At 45.0% G+C, this 20,521-nt stretch overlaps 3 protein-coding genes across 3 annotated transcripts in view; 2 read left to right on the top strand and 1 right to left on the bottom strand.

The window, feature by feature from the left end:
• The window catches only part of LOC131249224 (protein EMSY-LIKE 4-like), a 106,129-nt gene that overhangs the window by 52,692 nt on the left and 32,916 nt on the right, over positions 1 to 20,521 (top strand). The window lies entirely within an intron of this gene.
• LOC131249223 (cation/calcium exchanger 1-like) lies at positions 4,464 to 6,857 on the top strand. Its single transcript, XM_058249863.1, has one exon. The coding sequence runs from the start codon at positions 4,599 to 4,601 to the stop codon at positions 6,687 to 6,689; it is 2,091 nt and encodes a 696-aa protein (XP_058105846.1). The 5' UTR covers positions 4,464 to 4,598; the 3' UTR covers positions 6,690 to 6,857.
• LOC131249775 (uncharacterized) lies at positions 14,441 to 15,562 on the bottom strand. The gene has a single exon (XM_058250538.1). It carries the CDS (start codon positions 15,560 to 15,562, stop codon positions 14,441 to 14,443), a length of 1,122 nt encoding a protein of 373 aa, XP_058106521.1.

Below are 20,521 nucleotides of genomic sequence, written 5' to 3'. Positions count from 1 at the left end.
TACATACACGCCATCCATCCGTATTGGGAAGCTCATTTTAGGGCATGATCCGAAAAAAAAAATGAAGCAGTTCCAAGCTCATATGTACCATAGTACAGGAAACAGTGGTGATTGACGATTATAAACTTCTCGTGGGCCACAAGATCTTTGGATCAAGATGATATTCATGTGGTCCCTTCATCTAGGTGTTTGTGACCTTATCAACAAGTTAGATGGAAAATAAGCATTCTGATGGAATCCATGAAGTTTTTAATGGTGGATATTCAATCACGATTGTTTCTTGTGGTGTGGTCCACCTAAGATTTGAATCAGATTCATTTTCTTAAATCATGCCCTAAAATGATCTTTCAAAATGGTTGGAAGGTGTGGATTTAAAGCATATACATCACTGTAAGCCCCACAGTCAAGGGTCCCACCCACTTGGTGGATCCTTGTCTCACCTAATCCGCTCCCATCTTAATTCGCATATATATATTTATGTTTTTGGTCAAAATGGTCACTTACTGTGACGTGATCAAGCCTAGAGTTCATACAGATTAGACTCAAGGATTTGTAGTCCTGAATCTACCTCTTTTTTTTTTTTTTTTTTAAAGGATGAAAATACCCATCTGCCACAGTTGTGTCTTGTATGGCGGGTTCTCGTTTTGGAAATAGAAATGTCCTTTTTAAAATGACATGGCTTCCAAACAAAACTAAAATTTAGCGCACCCCTTGGTCGATTTGATTCGTTCATTTTAATTGAACACTCGTGAACCGACTAAAGGATTTTTTTCCTAGTTTTATGTTTGAAGTTATCTATGCCCCATGCTTAAACTAATGTTGTGCATTAATATTCAATTGTTTTCTCCTGCCTGGTCCATCTATGATGAGTTTTGCTCTCGTACTCGGGCCAACAATATGAAATTAAAACCTCGTACATGTGGTTGGGATGGATTTACTTAAAGACAACTTAGTGGCCCCATATAAGATATGGATAGGTTCAAAATATGGAGCCTTTCCATACGAGGGCTATTTGGACATTTTCTTCTTCCTTGGTTTTTTCACGGAAGGGGAGGAAGGTGTTTTTTGCCTCCGTTCTTCCTCCATCCTTCATTATTCCTTCCTTGGTTTCATATATAGTTGTTTTTTATTTTATTTTTTAATTTAATATAAATGGTAGGAGATTGTGAAAGGGAAGAATATTGTAATTGATGAATTTTTATAATTGATAAATTTTGAAATAGATTGAAGAATATTATAATGCATGAATTTTGTAATTGAAGAATATTGTAATAGATGAATGTGATGAACATTGGAATAAATGAACGTTATAATGGATGACTGTTGTAATGGAAGAACATTGAGATAGAAGTATGTTGTAATAGATGAATGTTGTATGGTGGATCATAGATGTTTATTGTGGATTACCCATATTCAATGCAGATCGCTGATATTTTCACTGTGGATTGCTGATATTTAGTGTAGATCCTCGATATTTACAGTGAATCGTTAATATTCACTATAGACCGTTGATATTTCCATTATGGATCATAATTATTTACTATAGACCATCGACCCGACGAAAACAATTATAACTCCCTTGTTAAATATTGAATTATCTGATTTGGATACCATTTAATTGCCCAAAAGTGGGACCAAAGTTCATCAAGATCATTGTGGAATGCCGATTTTACTTTGGTACATCGATTTGATGAAAATGGTCATAACTCAATTGTTACATATCTGATTTGGTTGATTTTGTGCTCATTGGAATGATAATTTGATGCAATTTCAAATAGCTTTGCAATCATATTATTTAAACACTATTTGAGTGCCCAAAAGTAGGCTTTAGTGAATATCAGCGATCCACAATGAATGATAAATTTTAGGACCACTTTTAGATAGTAAAATAACATCTAAATGAGAGGATATGGCCGTTTTCGTTAATGAGACCAAAGTTCATCAAATTAACTTTCTAATGAGCATAATATCACAAAAATCAGACATGTAACGAGAGAGTTATGGTCGTTTTCATCGGATCAATGACCCATAGTGAATATCAGCGATTCACAACAATCTTGATGAACTTTGAGTCCACTTTTAAGAAATAAAGTGGTTTCTAAATGAGATTATTCTAAATTCATTTAAAAGTTCATCAAATTACATTTCCAATGATTATAAGATCATCTAAATTAGACATGTAACGATGGAGTTATGACTGTTTTCGTTAAATTAATGGCCCATAGTGAATATTTGCGGCCCATAATAATCTTGATGAACATTAGACCTACTTTTGGATAATCAAATGGTATCCAAATAATATGATTCCAAATACATTTGAAATTTTATCAAATTACCTTTCAATGAGCATAAAATCACCATAGTTGGATATGTAACAAGAGAGTTATGATTGTTTTCATTATATCGATAGCCTACGGTGAATATCATTGATCTACAGTGATCTCGATGAACTTTAGGTTCACTTTTGGGTAATGAAATTGTGTTCAAATGAGATGATTTTAATTTATTTGAAAATTCATCAAATTACCTTTTTAACAAGTAAAAGATCACATAAATCAAACATGAAAAAATGGAATTATAATCATTTTTTTTTATAAAAAAAAATCGATGGTAATATCTGCGATTCACAATGGAAATATTAATAGTCCATAATGAATATTAGTGGTCCATAATAAATATCAGCGGTCCACTTTTAATATCAGTGGTCCATAATGAATATCGAATATCGATGATATACAGTAAATATGAGCGATCCATAGTAAATATTGATGATCTACCATATAATATTCATTAATTACAATGTATTTACATCTCAACATTCTTCCATTACAAAAAATTATCGGCTACTAAATTCATCCACTTTAATATTTATCGCATTTATTCATTACAATATTCTTATATTATAAAATTTATGCATTATAACATTCTTCCTTTACAAAGTATCAATGATTCATCATACCACATGCATCTATTAAACAAACAGGCCACAATTCATGAACTACAAAGTTTTTGGAGCAAGTTTATGTTGTTTTAATTGGCATGACCCATCAGAAATTCTGATTGGCCTGATCTTTTCTACGTGCAGGTCAAATAAAGGTTCTTGCCTGATGGATGAGTGGATTTACATACACAACGTGGTGGGCTCCACACAGTTGGGGTGTTTTGTCAAAGTTGCATAAATCAGGTGTCTAGACTATTCCAGTTCCTTGTCATGTCACCAAGTGTACAGTCAATGAGTGGGCAGAATTTACTTGAGCTGTAGCAAAAGCACATTGTAGTCCAATGCCAAAAATTACTCTTCGGGTCCAATGCCAAAATTACTCTATGGGTACAAGCAATTAATTGAGCCAAAAATAATACCCCTACTGAGAAAATTTCAAAGTCACATCATCAAACCAGCAGTTGTGATGGGGCCTGGACCCAATCTTTCTCATTCATTGAAAGAGAAAATCTTGATACTCAGCAGAGTCTGTTTGATGATACACAGGCATTTATAAGATTGTAACATGGAGACAGTGGGAATTACACCTTATCCTGTTTAATTTGAGTTAGCCTTGCCACATGGATCATGTGGGAGTGCCTGTGTATCAAGCATTACACACAGTCAGACAACCATATGATTCGGTTGAAAAAACATGCATATCACGAACCGATTTTTTATATTTACTGTTCAACCATTTTATTTCCCTACTCCCACTTGAGTAGCTGTTGCCGGTAACAATCGATTTGAAAATAATGGATAATGGACAACAATTTCTTTGACCGTTTTTGTTGTTTGCGTTGGACGTGTATTGCATGGTGACCCTACCATCACACGTTTACAGTGACTTGATGAGGCGGGATTTGATCGAGCCACTTGTAATTATTAGATATGGGCTGTTCACATACTCCAGGTAACAACTTTTAAATATGTTTTTAAGTCTTGTCTGACATTGGCACATGATCCAATATAATCCCACCCAATATAGCCACGTGGGTGGGAGGAGTCACCAAGCAATCAGTCCTATTGTAAATCTTTTTAACGGCCACCGTAATGTTTTTTTACCATCCAATCTATTCATAAGGTCACGTAGACTTGTATGAAGTGAAAGACCAAATGTCAGCTTTAGCCTAAACATCTCCGTCTCTCAAGAAGTTTTCAATGGTGGACGTTCAATTGCCACTTTGTGGTCTATTTAAGCCCTGTACCTTCTTCATTTTTTGGCTCATACCTTAAAATGATCTGATAAAAACAATTAACGGCGTGGATAAAACAATTACATCACGGTGGGCCCCACAGATCCTTTCCCAGACGGATTAGGACGCAGTCTGCGTCCCAAAATAACTTCCTTTTAATGTACTTTCATTGGATCGATCCCAATGAATTTATCACGAGATTATGATATTTTAAACCGTTGTTGAAGAGTCCGTCTTCAACACTCAACCTACCTATCGTATATAAAACCTCCGCACATGTCTCTGTCAAAACAACCACAAAGACTCATCACCACCATCCACCACCAAAAACCTTCAAAACACCATGGAATCCACCTCCCAACCTCCACCACCCCACCACCTCTTCTAAAACCACCCTCTCCTACGTGCATTGCAGCCCTTGGATGGCAGCACTGGACCCCACATCACGGATCAACAAATCCCAACTCATTCTCAACAGATACTCATTCTTCCTCTTCTCCTTCTTCCTCACAACCCAAATCCGACCGTCTGTTCCCCTCTCCCTTCACCAATCTTCAACACCCACATCTCCAAAAGTTATCCAAGCCTCAATAACCGAAATCCAACCGTCCAATTTCCACTTCCTCCGTCAATCTACAATACCCCCATCTCCAAAACCCCTCCAAACCTCAATAACCCAAATCCAACCGTCCAATTCCCCCTCCCTCCATCAACCTACAACACCCACATCTCCAAAACCCCTCCAAGCCTCAATAACCCAAATCCAACCGTCCAATTCCCCCTCCCTCAATCAAGCTACAAAACCCAAATCTCCAAAACCTCTCCAAGGCTCAATTACCCAAATCCAACCGTCCAATTCCCACTCCCTCCATCAATTTTCAATACCCACATCTCCAAAACACCTCCATGACTCAACCAATGGCTGCACAGGCCTACAAAGGTACGAAGATGCCGAATCCAGGTGCGCGTTCGTGCGATCCAAGGAATGCAAGGCAGAGGGATACATAGACTACCTTCAGATCTTCTATTGCACCTTCGGCCATCACACATTCCTCGGCTACGCCGTACTGATCGTGTGGCTGGTGTTGCTCTTCTACCTGCTTGGGAATACAGCTGCTTGCTATTTCTGCTCTTCTCTTGAGACCCTCTCTCGACTCTTGAAGCTCTCTCCTACGATAGCTGGAGTCACTCTCCTCGCACTCGGCAACGGCGCGCCGGATGTCTTCTCTAGCATCGCCTCCTTTGTCGGGTCCGGGTCCGGGTCCACTGGCGACGTGGGCCTCAACAGCATCCTTGGTGGGGCCTTCTTCGTTTCCAGTGTCGTGATGGGGATCATAAGCATCTTGGTGGGCCCGCGTGGGATCGCCGTTGATCAGTGGAGTTTCATAAGAGACATTTGCTTCTACATCATCGTGCTCGCTTCCCTCCTCGCGATCCTGATCGTTGGTCATATCAGCATCTGGGTCGCAGCTGCCTTCGCCTCTCTCTACATCCTCTACGTGCTTGCTGTCTACGCCACACATTTCTTTCGGAAGAAAGGTAGACTGGAAGACCTCATCAACGCCGTACGTCCTCTCCTCCCGATCAGCAAATCCGCCCCATCTGATGAATTGGGCAGCCCGCTTTTAGGCGACCCATATTCAGAAAAGCCGAATCTGACGGTGGACGACGAAGATCATGAGGGTGGTAGTGATGATGATCAGAGGCCTGCAACAAGGTGTTTGTTATATTACTTTCGTTGGTTTCTCAGGCTTGTGGAACTACCTCTCTATCTTCCAAGGAGACTGACTATTCCTGTGGTGTGTGAAGAGGAATGGTCTAAGCCATTTGCAGTTATTTCAGTTACACTAGCTCCGGTCCTGATGGCAGCTCTCTGGAATTCCCAAAATGGGGACATGGGCCTCAAATCAGACCTTGTGATCTATCAGATTAGTGGATTGATGGGCCTGATTCTTGGGGTCCTTGCATTTTTTACCACTGATTGGTGTGGCCCACCTAAAAGGTTCCTATTAATTTGGGTTGCTGGTGGATTTTTTATGAGTGTGATCTGGAGTTACATCATAGCTGATGAATTAGTGGCCCTGATGGTTTCAATTGGGAACATAGCTGGGATTAGCCCATCAATCCTAGGGCTGACAGTGCTTGCTTGGGGCAATTCACTTGGGGACCTGATTGCTAATGTAGCACTGTCTGTGAAGAGTGGGCCAGACGGCGTCCAGATCGCGATCGCCGGATGTTACGCGGGGCCCATTTTCAATACACTGGTGGGCCTAGGCCTGCCCCTTGTTTTCTCATCTTGGAGGGTCCATCCATCTACTTATGTGGTCCCTAAGGACTCATCTCTGTACCAGACATTGGGGTTTTTGGTGGGTGGGTTGATGTGGGCCCTTGTAATTTTGACCAGGAAAGGCATGAAGCTGGATAGGGTTTTGGGAGGAGGGCTCCTGGCCATCTATTTATGTTTTCTGTCATTGAGGTTGGCCCATGCACTTGGATGGGTACAGCTATTTTAGCCATGTAACCTCTTAATTTGGTGGTGGTTTATTAATTCTGCACGTGTGGGCCGTACACGTGTCAAGTTGGAAATAGCTCTTTTACATCGACTGCCTCGAAAATCTGGTGCTTTTACTCCTCGGGTGGGCCACAATAATTTTCAAAGTAAACCAACGGTTAGAAAACAATCTTTTCTTTTTGTGTGTTTGTGGTTTGCCCATGTGTGAGATTGGCCCTTGCCATAAGATGTAAATAGTGTAGCCCACCTGATGGAAAGATTTGATCTCTCACACGTGATTCATATTGGCACGTGTGCTTGCATATGGATGGCCAGGATTTCCTCAATTGGGTAAGAATTTTTGCTGTTCGTTTGTATTAACAAGTTGTTATTAATTGTACTTCTAGACTTAAGACTTCTAGTATTGGTAAATATCAAAATCAGCTGATGAAGGCCGCTGAGTGTTAACCTTCACCAGCCTTCGCCAGCACTAATCTGAGAATATGCTAATGATCCGGACCGTCCATGATAATGGGGATCTCTTGGACATGCCATTGACTGAACCCAGATCGACTAGACGGTCTAGATCATGCAAAAAGTAGACTACGACATCTATCAATTGGACCGTCAAAACAATATCTGCCTAATGGTGCGCTTGGTTATATAAAATGTTGAGGTCAAAATCTGGTCGGCACCCCCCTCAGTCTCCCAAACCGTAGACCACTGCAACGTCTTGATCCTATATAATGAGAACAGGCAAAGGTGACCCTGGCTAAGCCGGAGGACCCTCCGATGCCTAAGTCAGGTCAAGGGAATCTGAGTCTAAGTGGAGAGTAATGGAGGATGTCAAATCTTGCGTACCTGTAGTGGTGTGGTCTCAATGTATTTATACCTGACTGTTGGACAGTCCGGGCCCGCTATTATCGGCACGATTTACCCAATCAACGGGATACTGAGATCGTGGGGATATCATACGCAATCCGTGGATTGTGTAGCACATCGTGCGGATAATGCGTATCTGGGAGCGAAGTATTCGACTACATTCGCTTATGGTAGTTTTCGAATTTAGCAGATGGAGTACCTGTCTCAACATATTGCTTCGGCTCGCCTCGTCTTGATAAGACGTCACTCAGCCTTGATCATTTAGCTTGATGAAGAAAACTTTCTTGGTCCGAGTCAAATTCCAAACTGAGCTAGTGGACCCAGCCTCTTACTTGTCAAGCACTTTGGAATCTTTCAATGGGAACCTTCTACTTGAAGTCCGAGGCAAGATGTCGGATTTATCTTATCGGGTCGGACTTCTTACAATTGACGTCAGTGATCGGATTGTTCGTCTTCCATCAGATGTTAGGAAAACAACTTATCACTTCCGATCAGAGTGTTGAAGTCACTCCAATCTGCAGTCTCAAAGTAAGAGCACCTTTATGGTGTACGACCTCTTCAGGGATGCTCACACCGGATCGGACGAGCATCGCTTATGTTGTTCACGCACTTGGTTGAATTAGTTTGGTGCTTACCCTTGGATTTATTAGAGGCTCGGATCTTCCCATAACAGAAGCCCCCTATTCTTCGAGTTCAAATGTGGACTCGGAGAGTAATTGCATAGAAGATCGCCCGCCCAAACTGATGTAATCATGATCTTCGAATTCGAAACGTCATATTCTCGAGATTCCGCGCCTATGGCTTGCTTTTTAGCGAATGCGTGGCGACGGTTGCGATTTTGAACAGTTGCACAACCTATGACGAGTCGCCACGTAAACCCGAGGAAGAATCACTATGATAGCTTCACCTACTCGGGCGCCGCTTTGTGTATCGGAGCACGCTACTCAATGTCAAAACTGTGCTACCTGGCAGGGGCTCGGCCAACGATAGACTGCCACGTGTGCTCGGGAATCAGCTCGCAACGATTCGTCTGTGGTCATCACTCCTCGCCATTAATGCAGAGATTTTGTATGATTATATAAGCTCATTTCGGATTCGCCCTCCTTACTTGGATCCAGAATTCAAACGCGTATCGGAGGAAGTGATTTTCGGCGAAGGCGATTTCAATCGACTTGAAGTTTCTGGTAGGCGATTCCGACTGACCAAGCTTTTCCGGCAAAGGCGATTTTCAGTAGTCGTACTGTGAGTTTCTTCCGTTGCTCCTTTTACTTCTCTCCCTAATGTCGTCTAAACTTGAAACCGTCCGGGAATATGATGATGACTCCGAGCCGGGGAGCTCAGATGATGGAAGAGGGGCCTCTGAAGGTCCCCTGGAAGCTCTACCCTTACACCCTCTGCCTCGGAGACAGAAAGGGGCAGGGGCTCGGACTCAATGGGCTGGTAAGAGGAAAGCTGCGCGGGCCTCCCAGGCCACTACCGCTGAGGCTGCTGAAATGCCCACGAGCGGGTGAACCTCGGAGGCAGTCCCTGGAGGCTCCGTTCTATTAGGGTCTCAAATGGCTTGGATCCATTTGGAGTTCCAGATCTCGAACTCCATTCGGATAAGGGCCCCGGAGCCCACGGATACCGCTGGCGCCCCTGCTGAGGGGGAAGTTGTAATCTTCCTCTGCTCGCTGCAATGCGGGCTTCGGCGCCCCCTACATCCTTTTGTCCGAGCCATAACAGCTTACCTCGGACTTGCCCCGGGGCAATTTACCCCTAATGCTTGGAGGGTGTTGATCTCTTCCTTCATCATTTGGCGCCAAATTGGGAATCTGAAGCTGACCCCAGAGGAGCTGATGAGCCTGTACCTGGTTAAGCACGACAGCCAAGAAATATGGTACTACTTCGCAACCCGAGGCAGCAAAGGGTCGGGACTGGTGATGAACCTTCCGTCTTCCAACAAGGATTGGAAGAATAAGTGGTTCTGGGCTTCGGGCGAGTAGGAGGCGCTAGCGGTGGAGCTTGGGACTCTGTCGACTCGGGTTCCCACTCGATTCACGAAACCAGGTCGGCCTTTAATTCTTTTTCCTTTCGTTTTTTTTTTAAAAATCTCCTTCTACTTCAGTCAGAATAGAGCCTTCTTTATCCTTGTAGATTTCCCGAGGGGCACGCCACTCTTTGATTCAGCCCAGAAAAACTGCATTGCCAAGGCTAGGGCACGATCAGGGAAGCTTCGTTCTTGGACGGACCTGATTACCGGGGCCAATCTTCATTGGTCTGGGCTTTGCAAGTCCCAACCTCTCCCTACATCCTTCAATGAGTTGCCATCTTATTACATTTGGTAAGGTTAACTTCATTCACTTAGTTGTTGATCCTTTATTCCTCACGCAGGCATGGCCAAGGCGTCTGGTTCTCGAAGGAGGAAAGCCGCTCTAACGGCAGAGGAGATGTTGAGGACCGAGTTGAGGAAGAAGACAATTGTTTGGAGGAGGCAGGCCGCCCCTCGCGGGGAGGGCCCTTCTGCTGCAGTTCCGATTGTCGTGGCTCCTGTTGCAATGCTTGCCGATATGCAGGTTCCGGCAACCGTTGTTCCCTCCTCAGTAGCAACCATTACTCCTTCCCTTCCTCCCACCGCCGTTCTTCCTACCGCGGAGGCCCCACCTGCAGCCCCCGAGCCCTGCATTGCCGTGCCCTCTTCCTCCGAATGGGAGGAGGCTATCAGGATGGCTGACGATATGCTCTCTCCCCTCGACGCTGGAAATGGGTTCGGGGTCAAGGCTCAAACCTCAGCAGGCAGTCGGACTGGGGCTGAGGAAGTAGTGGGCTCGGCCCAAGTGGGGACGAGCGGTGGGAGGCTTCAACCGGGCTACCACTTGTCTTGTTTGATACCTTGGGCCGCTAAACACGCCCCCAAAGAGGAGATAGCCAAACTCCTCACCAAGTTAGATAGCTCCTTCCTGAACGACATGACTTCCGTTTTCTATACGGTATTACTTATTGATTTTCTGCTCCTTTTTATCTTTGTTTCATCCACATGCTCATTTTTATATTCCCGTTCAGACTGTCGCGAAGCTCCTTTCGGTTCAGGAGAGAATACGGGAGCTCGAGAGGAGGGATGCTGAGGTGGAGGCTCTCTGAAATTAGGTGGGGATTCGCAGGGATGAGGTTACCCTATTTCAGATTGAGTTGAGCTAGCTGCGTCGGCAGTTTGAAGATGAGAAGACTAAAGAGCTCCAACTGCAGAAGGTTACAGGTGGCCTCGCAGACCGATGCGGGGTGGCGGAGGTCGAACTGACACCGGCTAGGGCTCATGCGAATTCTTTGGCCAAGGAGATTACTTGACTGGGAGAAGTCCTAGAACGGACTAAGGCTGAGGCGGCAGAAGAGCAAAGCCGAGCTGTCTCCTAAGTGGTGGAGGCTCAACGAGCTAAAGACATGACTTCCCTGGCAGGAGCAGTAGCGGCCGCGATTGATGCCTTTAAGGCTTCAAAGGAAAGGGATGCCGAAGCCAACAAGTTTTACAACTGTGGCTATGATGCTTGTATTGAAGCGGTCCAGGATTTGTACCCGGAGCTTGACCTTGAGCCCTTGTTGCCTGACGATGCTGGAGAAGAGCCTGTCGAAGACGCCCGCCCGGACCAAGCCCCCGATTCCCAAGCGCCCCCGACTGCGTAATTCTCAGTAGCCCCTTCTCTTTTTTTTTTTTGTTTTTGAACGACATTATTATTTTTTGAATAAATGGTATACTTTTTTTTGACCACCCTTTGGAAAGGGCTCTCAAATGATGATCTGTTAATTTTTGGAGGTTTAATGCTAACTGTTGATTGTCGAACTAAATCATTGTCCTGTCAGTTTATCTTCAGGCATGGCCGAGCCGAGCCGATCCTTGGACGGGTCGGCTTTCTCCAACGCTTTTTTGGTAGACCTTTTTTTAAAGCCTTCCTGGCTCGATTATTATTGAGTCTGAACCCCTGAGGGTTCGGCTCTTCCCACGATTAGCGAGATACTTCTGCTCTGAGCGTTAGTCGGATGATGAGCCAATTACCCCATAGGAGAGTCGGCTCATCTTTTGGCTTTTCCCATCTTGGAAAGGATGCCATGTTGAGTTTTCATGGGATTACGTTATGACCCATTCTTTAAGGGATCAGTTCGTTCAATTCACCTCTGATTATGAGAGGTGACTTTTACTTGGTAGATAATTCCGTTTGTGTAGAAGATGAATCATGAACTTTATTGAAAGCCTTAAAGGCTGGTTGCTCGGAAGTGCACACGTATTGGGAGCCTTAGAGGCCAGTACATTAAGGATAGTAGATCTTCAGATGTTCAGCGTTCCAAGGATGGGGCAGCTGGCGGCCCTCAAGGTCTTCCAAGGGGTAGGAGCTTGGCTTTGTTGATCGGGCCACTTGATATGGACCTTCCCAGTTCGGCTCGAGTGCTCCAGCCCCTGGCTCGGCTGTGTTTTAGAAGACCCGGCGAAGGACTAAGTCCCCAGGGCGGAACCGCCTGATCTTGACTTTAGAATTGTAGAAGCGCGCTACCTGTTGATGCCGAGCGGCGACTCGGAGCCTTGAGATGTCTCAGATTTCCTCAAGAAGATCCAGGTTAGCCGCGACCTGTTTGGAGTTCTGGTCCTCTTGGTAATTTCTTACCCGAGCAGTAGGGTGACGGATTTCGACCGGCACCATTGCTTCCGAGCCGTAGGAGAGTGAGAATGGGGTTTCCTTAGTAGAAGACTAAGCTGTGGTCTTGTAGGCCCAAAGGACGAATGGGAGCTCCTCGGCCCAATTACCTTTTGCTTTTTTCAATTTTGTCTTGAGATGGTGTTTGATAACCTTATTAACTACTTCCACCTGTCCGTTGGACTGTGGGTGCCGAGGCGAAGAATATGCATTCGTGATGTCGAGGCCTTGGCACATGCCTCGGAACTTGTCGTTATCGAACTGTCGACCATTGTCAGATACGATGATGCGTGGAATTCAAAATCGGCAGATGTTTTTCCAGACAAAGTCAATCACTTTCTGTTCAGTGATTTTCGCGACAGGCTTAGCCTCAGCCCATTTGGTGAAGTAGTCGATTGCGGTGATGGCAACCTTGACCCGTCCTTTCCCGGTAGGCAGAGGGTCGTTGATGTCGATCCCCCACTGGGCGAATGGCCACGGTCCGCTCATGGGGATAATTTCTTTCGCTGGTTGCCTTGGCACAGTCGCATGACGTTAGCATTTGTCGCATTTTTGAACATATTCCTTCGAGTCTTGCTTGAGGGTCGACCAAAAGTATCCTTGGCGAAGTATCTTCTGGGTCAGGGCTCGGCTACCAGAATGGTTTCCGCAAATTCCTTCATGAATCTCTCAGATCAAGTAATCGGCTTCGTCAGGTCGGAGGCATTTAAGGTAAGGTTGGGAATACCCTTTCTTATACAACATGCCATCCAGGATGACGTATCGAGCCGCTCTAACTCTCAGTCGTCTCACTTCTAATTTATCAGGGGGGTTTCACCGGACGTGAGGTAGTTGAAGATTGGGTCCATCTAGCTCAGAGTAGTATGTATTGGATTGACTTTCTCTACCTGGCCAATGCTCGGATGTTTTATGAATTCAATGGGGATGAATCGCGGGATCTTCCCCTCAGCGGCCGAGGTGAGCCTCGTAAGGGCGTTGGCCTATGAGTTCTCTGCCCTTGGGATTTGCTGGATAGTGCAACTTTAAAATTTTTCGATCAACTTCCTCACCTCATTGAGATAAGCGATCATCCTTGTCTCTTTGGCTTCGTACTCGGTGAAAATGTGGTTTACCACTAGCTGCGAATCGCACCAGACCTGGAGAGACTAAACGCCCAAGCTTGCCGCCAATCTGAGTCCAGCCAGTAAGGCTTCATACTTTGCCTCATTATTAGAGGCTTTGAACCCGAGTTTGATCGCATATTGGATAATTGTAGAATGGGAGCGGACAGGACGATTCCAGCTCCAGCTCCTTTAGCATTGGACGATCCATCAACATGGAGGACCCATCCCGGGTCCAACACTGCCTTTCAGTCACCCAGGAGGACAGGCAGGGTCATCTCGACTTCGGCGCCGATCTCTTCTGCATTGGGAGTGGTAAATTCGACAATAAAGTTCGCCACAGCTTGGCCCTTGATTGCTGTCCTTGGGCGAAACTGGATGTCAAACTCTCCGAGCTCAATGGCCCACTTGCTCATCCGTCCTGAAGCCTCGGGTCTCTAGAGAACTTGTCTCAGAGGAGAGTCGGTCAATACAACGATGGAATGAGCTTGGAAGTACGGACGCAACCTCCGAGTTGAAACAATAAGACTGAGCGTTAACTTCTCTAGGGGTGGATATCTTGTTTCCGCGGGTATCATCGCCTTGATCACGTAATATACGGGGTATTGCTTGCTCTCAACTTCTCTGATCAGGGCGGAGCTGACAACCGAGGCCGAGACCGCGAGGTACAAGAACAGGGGCTCACCTTCTTCAGGCTTGGATAAGAGGGGGGGTAAGCCCAGGTACTGCTTTAGTTGCTGGAAGGCTTGCTCGCACTCTAACGTCCACTCTGTCTTTTTACGACCCTTCAATTGTTGAAAGAAGGGAAGGCATTTGTCTGTCGCTCTGGATATGAAGCATTCGAGTGCGACGACTCTTCCCGTGAGGCATTGTATTTCCTTAATGGTCCGAGGTGAACTCATGTCAAGGAGCGCCTTGATCTTGTCGGGGTTTGCCTCGATGCCCCGCTGACTGACCTGGAACCCAAGGAACTTTTCCGACTCAACCCCGAAAATGCACTTTGCGGGTTTCAACTTCATCTAGCACTCTCGGAGGACACTGAATGTCTCCCTGAGATCTGTCAAGTGATTAGACGCCTTAATACTTTTCACTAGCATGTCATCGACGTATACTTCCATGGTGTGTCCGATCTATCTAGCGAACATTTGATTTACCAACCTCTGATATGTCGCCCCAGTGTTCTTAAGGCCAAATGGCATGGCTCGATAATAGTAGAGTCCCTTGTCCGTGATGAAGGTAGTCTTCTGCCTGTCTGGGGGGTGCATCGTAATTTGGTTGTACCCGGAATAGGCGCCCAGGAAGGAGAGCAACTCATGACCGGCTGTACTGTCCACCAGTTGATCAATCTGAGGTAATGGGAAGCTATCCTTAGGACATGCCTTGCTCACGTTTGAGTAGTCTACACAGACCCGCCACTTCCCATTGAATTTTCTGACAAGCACTATATTTACAATCCAGTCGGGGTAATATACTTTCTCTATAAAACCGGCATCAAGTAGGATGGAGACCTCCTCGGCAATGGCTTCATAGCGCTCGACGTCGAATGATCTTCTCTTTTGCTTTACCAGTTTGTGATCCGGCTCCACATTCAGCCTATGGACCAAAACCTTAGGGGAGATCCCTGGCATATCTGCATGCAACCACTCGAAGACGTCCCTGTGTTGTCTTAAAAAAGTCAGCATTTTAGTCCGTTGCTTGGGACTTAGTGACGTTCCGAGCTGAATGGTTTTACTTGGATCTGTTTCTTCAAGGGGCACCTTCTCCAGGTCTTCTGCAGACGAGTCCTTGGTGGGTCCTCGGGGATCCAAGACATTAATTGCAAGCGCTTGCTTGATGGATCCTTTTCTGACTGCTATAGCGTAACATCTCCAAGCCTCGCGTTGGTCGCCTCGGAGGTAGCATATTCCTCCCTCAGCTGGGAATTTCATCATCAAGTGATATGTTGAGACGACCACTCTCATTGCATTGAGGAAGGGTCTGCCCAGGATGACGTTGTGCACTGATGGTACGTTGACAACAAGAAAGTCCACCATAAGGGTGACTTGGTGTTGCCCTTCTCCTGCAGTTACTGGGAGGAAAATGGCTCCTTCGGAGATCACTTTCTCTTCGACAAAGCCATGTAGGGCGGTCTTCAATGGTCGGAGGCGTGACCGAGGAAGCCTCATTCTTTCGAAAGCTTGGGAATAGATCACATCGGCCGAGCTTCCGGTGTTGACCAGGATGCGGTATACCTTGTGATTTGCTATAGTCATCGTAACCACTAGGGCATCGTCGTGTGGATGTTAGATTCCGCGCGCATCATCTTCCGTAAAGGTTAGGCTGCATGGATTGATTCAAAGCTCCTTGCTAGGCTGCTCGGTCAAATGGATGTAGTGTTCGGGATCAGACTTCCGACAGTAGGTTTTTCGGGCTCTGTTTGAATCCCCATCCACCGGCTGAGCTCCCGAAAATGGTGCGGATTTCAGCGGGTTCTTCCGTGGGGTTATTCGGTCGTTCTTGGTCCCATTCTTCCTTCCGAGCGGATCTCTCTTTTTTAGTATATCGACGCGGATTCCTTTGCGGATAAGGGACTTGATTTCATCCTTGAGATCCACACAATCGTCTGTATTATGGCCGTGGTCTCGGTGAAAGCGATAGAACTTCTTCTTGTCTCGATGCTCTGGGTTGGCCTTCATGCAGACAGGCCAATTTAGAAGTTTCTCTCCTCAGATATCTAACAGGATTTGCTTGACAGATGTATTGAGGGGGTGTAAGAACGAAATTTTCCTTCCGGTCTCCGGCTCGGTTAGCGATCATGAGGGGTGCAGTCATCTGCCCCTTTGCCAGTCGGCTGAGATTCTTCATTCCCAGGCCTCTTCCTTTTGTCAGCTGCGTCAGTTACTTGCGCACTCTTGTGGGTGTTAGTAAACTCCTCAGCATTAGTGTATTTTTGAGCTCTTGCCACGAAGTCTGCTAACGTCTTCGGTGGGTTCTTCCCAATAGAGCAAGTGAACCTTCCTTCTTTCAGACCACTGAATACCGCTGCGAGCAGCATTTTGTCATCGTGGTCTTCCACCTGCAACGCTTCCTCTTTGAAGCGAGCAATGTAGTCCTTCAAAGAATCTTTTGGCCCTTGCTTGATGGTGAGCAGGTGAGTGTTGGGTTTTCGACTTCTCTTACCACTGATGAATTGGGTAAGGAATAGTTGACTTAACTCTGGAAAGGAACTAATGGAATTGGATTTGAGCTGACGGTACCAACTTCGAGCGGATCCTGTAAGGGTGATAGAAAATTCCCCACATATCATCGCATCCGTTGCTGTTTGGATCTACATCCACGATCAGTAAGCTTCTAGATGCTCAGATGGGTCACCGGACCCAGAATATTGGATGACAGGAGGTATTCGAAACCTTTGCAGCATCACTTCATCCATGATGGTGGAGGTGAAGGGAGGTTTGGTCTCTTCCATCATCGCCTGAACCGTGGCGGGAACTGTTGACAATTACTGCTTCCTTTCCAGGGTTAAGAACTTATCGTTGAGTTTTGCAAACCACGCTTCGCAGGGATCTTTATTCTCAGCGACAATCTCTAGGGCATCTTCTATTTCTGAAGTCCTCCTTTCCTTCATCCGTTCTAACTGATGACGGAGGTCCGTAGGTGCCAGGGTCAAGGTGATCGAGTTGTTAGTAGGAGCCCGAGTGGCGGTATTCCGTGCCGAGACTCTAACTTGTATCGAAGGAGGATTCTGACCCGAAAGCGACGCCCGAGAGTGCTGGGGTGCCTTAGGCCTCATACTCCTCGACATAGAGTGAGCCTCTACGAACAGTCGGACCGGCTCGGGAACGGGATCCTCGCGAATTGGGTGTGGCTGTGGTTCCTATCGCTGCTTCATTTTGTTTACTTCATCGCGTAGGGCCTGAATCTCGTTTTGCAAGGCTCAATACTTGCTCGCCCGGTTGCGAGAATGCTGGGAAGGCCCCGGTGCTGACTCGGCATGAAGTAGTGACGAAGATCGAGTTTGCTCGTTTGGCTCTGGTTCCACAGCTACTACTTTCTTCTTTCCTCTCGCCATTATATTTGAAAATAGGAACCTGATTTTTTGTATCAGCTTCCCATAGACGGTGCCAGAAAATGTTGAGGTCAAAATCTGGTCGGCACTCCCATCAGTAAACCACTGCAACGTCTTGATCCTAAACAATGAGAACAGGCAAAGGTGACCCTGGCTAAGCTGGGGTACCCTCCGATGCCTAAGTCAGGTCAAAGGAATCTGGGTCTAAGTGGGGAGTAATGGAGGATGTCAGATCTTGCGTACCTACATTAGTTGGGTCTCAATTTATTTATACCTGATTGTTGGATAGTCCGGGCCCGCTATTGTCGGCACGATTTACCCAATCAGCGGGATATTGAGATCGTGGGGATATCATACGCAATCTGTGGATTGTATAGCACATCGTGCAGATAATGCGTATCTGAGAGCGAAGTATTCGACCACGTTCGCTTATGGTAATTTCTGAATTTAGTAGATGGATTGCCTGCCTCAACATATTGCCTCGGCTTGGCTCGTCTTGACAAGACGTCACTCAGCCTTGGTCATTTAGCTTGCTGAAGAAAACTTTCTTGGTCCGAGTCAAATTTCAAACTGAGCTAGTGGACCCTGCCTCTTACTTGTCAAGCGCTTTGGAATCTTTCAATGGGAACCTTCTACTCGAAGTCTGAGGCAAGATGTCAGATTTATCTTATCGGGTTAGACTTCTTATAATCGACGTCAGTGATCGGATCGTTCGTCTTCCGTCAAATGTTAGGAAAACAGCTTATCACTTCCGATCGGAGTATTGAAGTCACTCCGATCTGCAGTCTCAAAGTAAGAGTACCTTTATGGTGTACGACCTCTTCAGGGACGCTCACACCAGGTCAGATGAGTATCGCCTACGTTATTCACGCACTTGGTTGAATTAGTTTGGTGCTTACCCTTGGATTTATTAGAGGCTCGGATCTTCCCATAACATAAAATATCACGAATTTTCAGAGTATTGAGAGAGAGGATCCAGTGTTCTCTTCGTAATTGCATAGGATAGTGGGACAATCCAATCAATGGATCTTAACCATTTAATAAGTTAAAGAACAAATAGGGTTACCGTGCAAAAAAGCACACTTGGACAATCCAATCAATGGATCTGAACCGTCCATTAAGTTAAAGAACAGATTTCATTGGTTACCACGTAATTGGGCGTCCAATCTATCCATGATTTGGTATTATTATTTTATAGCCATAAGTTCTCCAACCCATGGATTGGATGGTTAAGATTTCCTAACAAATGAGAATCTTTAGAATCATAAACAACCACAGGCCCCACCAAATAAATGGATCAGATTTTTGGTTGGAAATATATTCGCATAAAAAATCTTGATCCTCCATATATTCCAGTCTAAAGATCAGATGGTTATGATTGTTAGATCGGTTTGATTTTGCATGGTAGTCCATGAAATGTCATTTGGGCCCATCCAAGAGGTGGCCATTCTAATGGACGACTTGGATCAATCAAGCACTAAATAGATTAGTGCTGATGAAGGCCGATGAGTGTTAACAGATTCCTCGGACACTTCAAAAGAAAATCTACAATAATTTAATGGCTGTCCATCAGGCCTTAACTGGCTTTTAATTTTGTCAGCTTCCTTTTTAACTTCTGTGATGACCCTTGATTACCTGTCCTTATCATTTCTCTTTGTGTGTAATCAAGTTTCGATGGCAACTTGTGACATGGACCTTTAATTGACGAACGTGGACAGATGTGGACGGTTAGGATAAAAGGCAATATCTTTTTTTTTTTTTTTTTGAATGATGGTACGTTCTAGATAGAGTGGTTCATTGGCTTTGCCGTCGTGCCCATATGTGATTGGTCCAAATGACTGCGTGCGTTCAAGACTGTCACTCTGGTGGGCCCTGCTGTGGATAGGCCATGTCTAAAGATCACACCTAGGGTGACGCAGGGATGAACGCCATGAGGTCGAACACCCGTCTTCCTCAAGATGATAAATGTATAGAATCCACGGAACTTCTCTAGACTCCTCCCAAGGCTTCTTGAATTCACGAGAAAGAAAGTAAGTAAAATAGAAAATAAATTCTATAAAATTTAAAATTGATTGATTTATGAAATAAAAAGGTCACAACCTTTTAAATAGGGGTAGCAAGCAATGAGAGAGAAATCAGAAGCAAACTATAACTAAAACTCCTAAAATTCGTAACTTACTATAAATAGTAAATTTACTTTTGATAGTAAGTGTCCTATGTGGCATAACTACATTATTCTCCTAATTATTCTAAGTATTTTTCATGTTAAACAGAACTCTTAAAGCCCAACGGATGAAGAATTATAATCAAACTAAAACTTACTAAAAATAGTAAAACCAGAAATAAACATGGAATTCGGTCGTTGATTTGATGGAACTCGCAAATTCGGCGTGGGCAACCCAGTTGCCGGGCTGGTTGGCTAAAGTAGCTCGTCCTACCCCAAAATCATATATGGTATGTCGAATAACTCATTCTGGTTTGCGAGATATGCCTGTTTTAAGGTTCTGATGGTCTTGATGACTTCTGCCTCTGATTAGGCCTTCTCTGATCCATCTTGAACATCAAAGTGTCCACGACCCGCTCTATATCAATCCCCTCCATTTCAAAAGAACTCGTCCTCGAGTTCTTGTGTATTTCGGTTCATGATACTCGGTCTGGTGCGCCGTAATGATACCCAGATCAAAAGTAATGATCAATTTATGGTCCACCTTCTTTTGGTCCAACCATGCTAAGAATGTATCTATGACACATTCTACATCAGACCCCTTCACTTGTAAAAAACTCATTTTCGAGTTATTCAAGGGACTTGGTTTATGATTCTGAGATAACTTTTGATGCCAATGTTTATTAGCCATTTTCTTGTACTTGGCATTACGCTCTTGAGCTGTCACAATACATGCACTCATGCTTTCCTTGACTTGATTAGTATCGATCAGATCCTTCACTCGTGTCTTCAAGATCTGACATTCTTTCTGACTCACCTGACAGTGAAGGCGGTTGGACAAGCTAGCCTTAGGGACAAGGCTTATGTGATGTTGGATGTTCCTCATGGGGGCATTCCATCAAGTAAATCTTTTATACACAAAAATCCATTAAAACTAGGAAGTTTAGCTTTACTTCGTTAGTATCTTTCAATATGATCTAGACGATCTCCTGTACGGAC

Source organism: Magnolia sinica, chromosome 6, assembly GCF_029962835.1.
Source record: "Magnolia sinica isolate HGM2019 chromosome 6, MsV1, whole genome shotgun sequence".
NCBI classification, from domain to species: Eukaryota; Viridiplantae; Streptophyta; class Magnoliopsida; order Magnoliales; family Magnoliaceae; genus Magnolia; species Magnolia sinica.
This window is presented reverse-complemented; position numbering and strand designations above follow the sequence as displayed.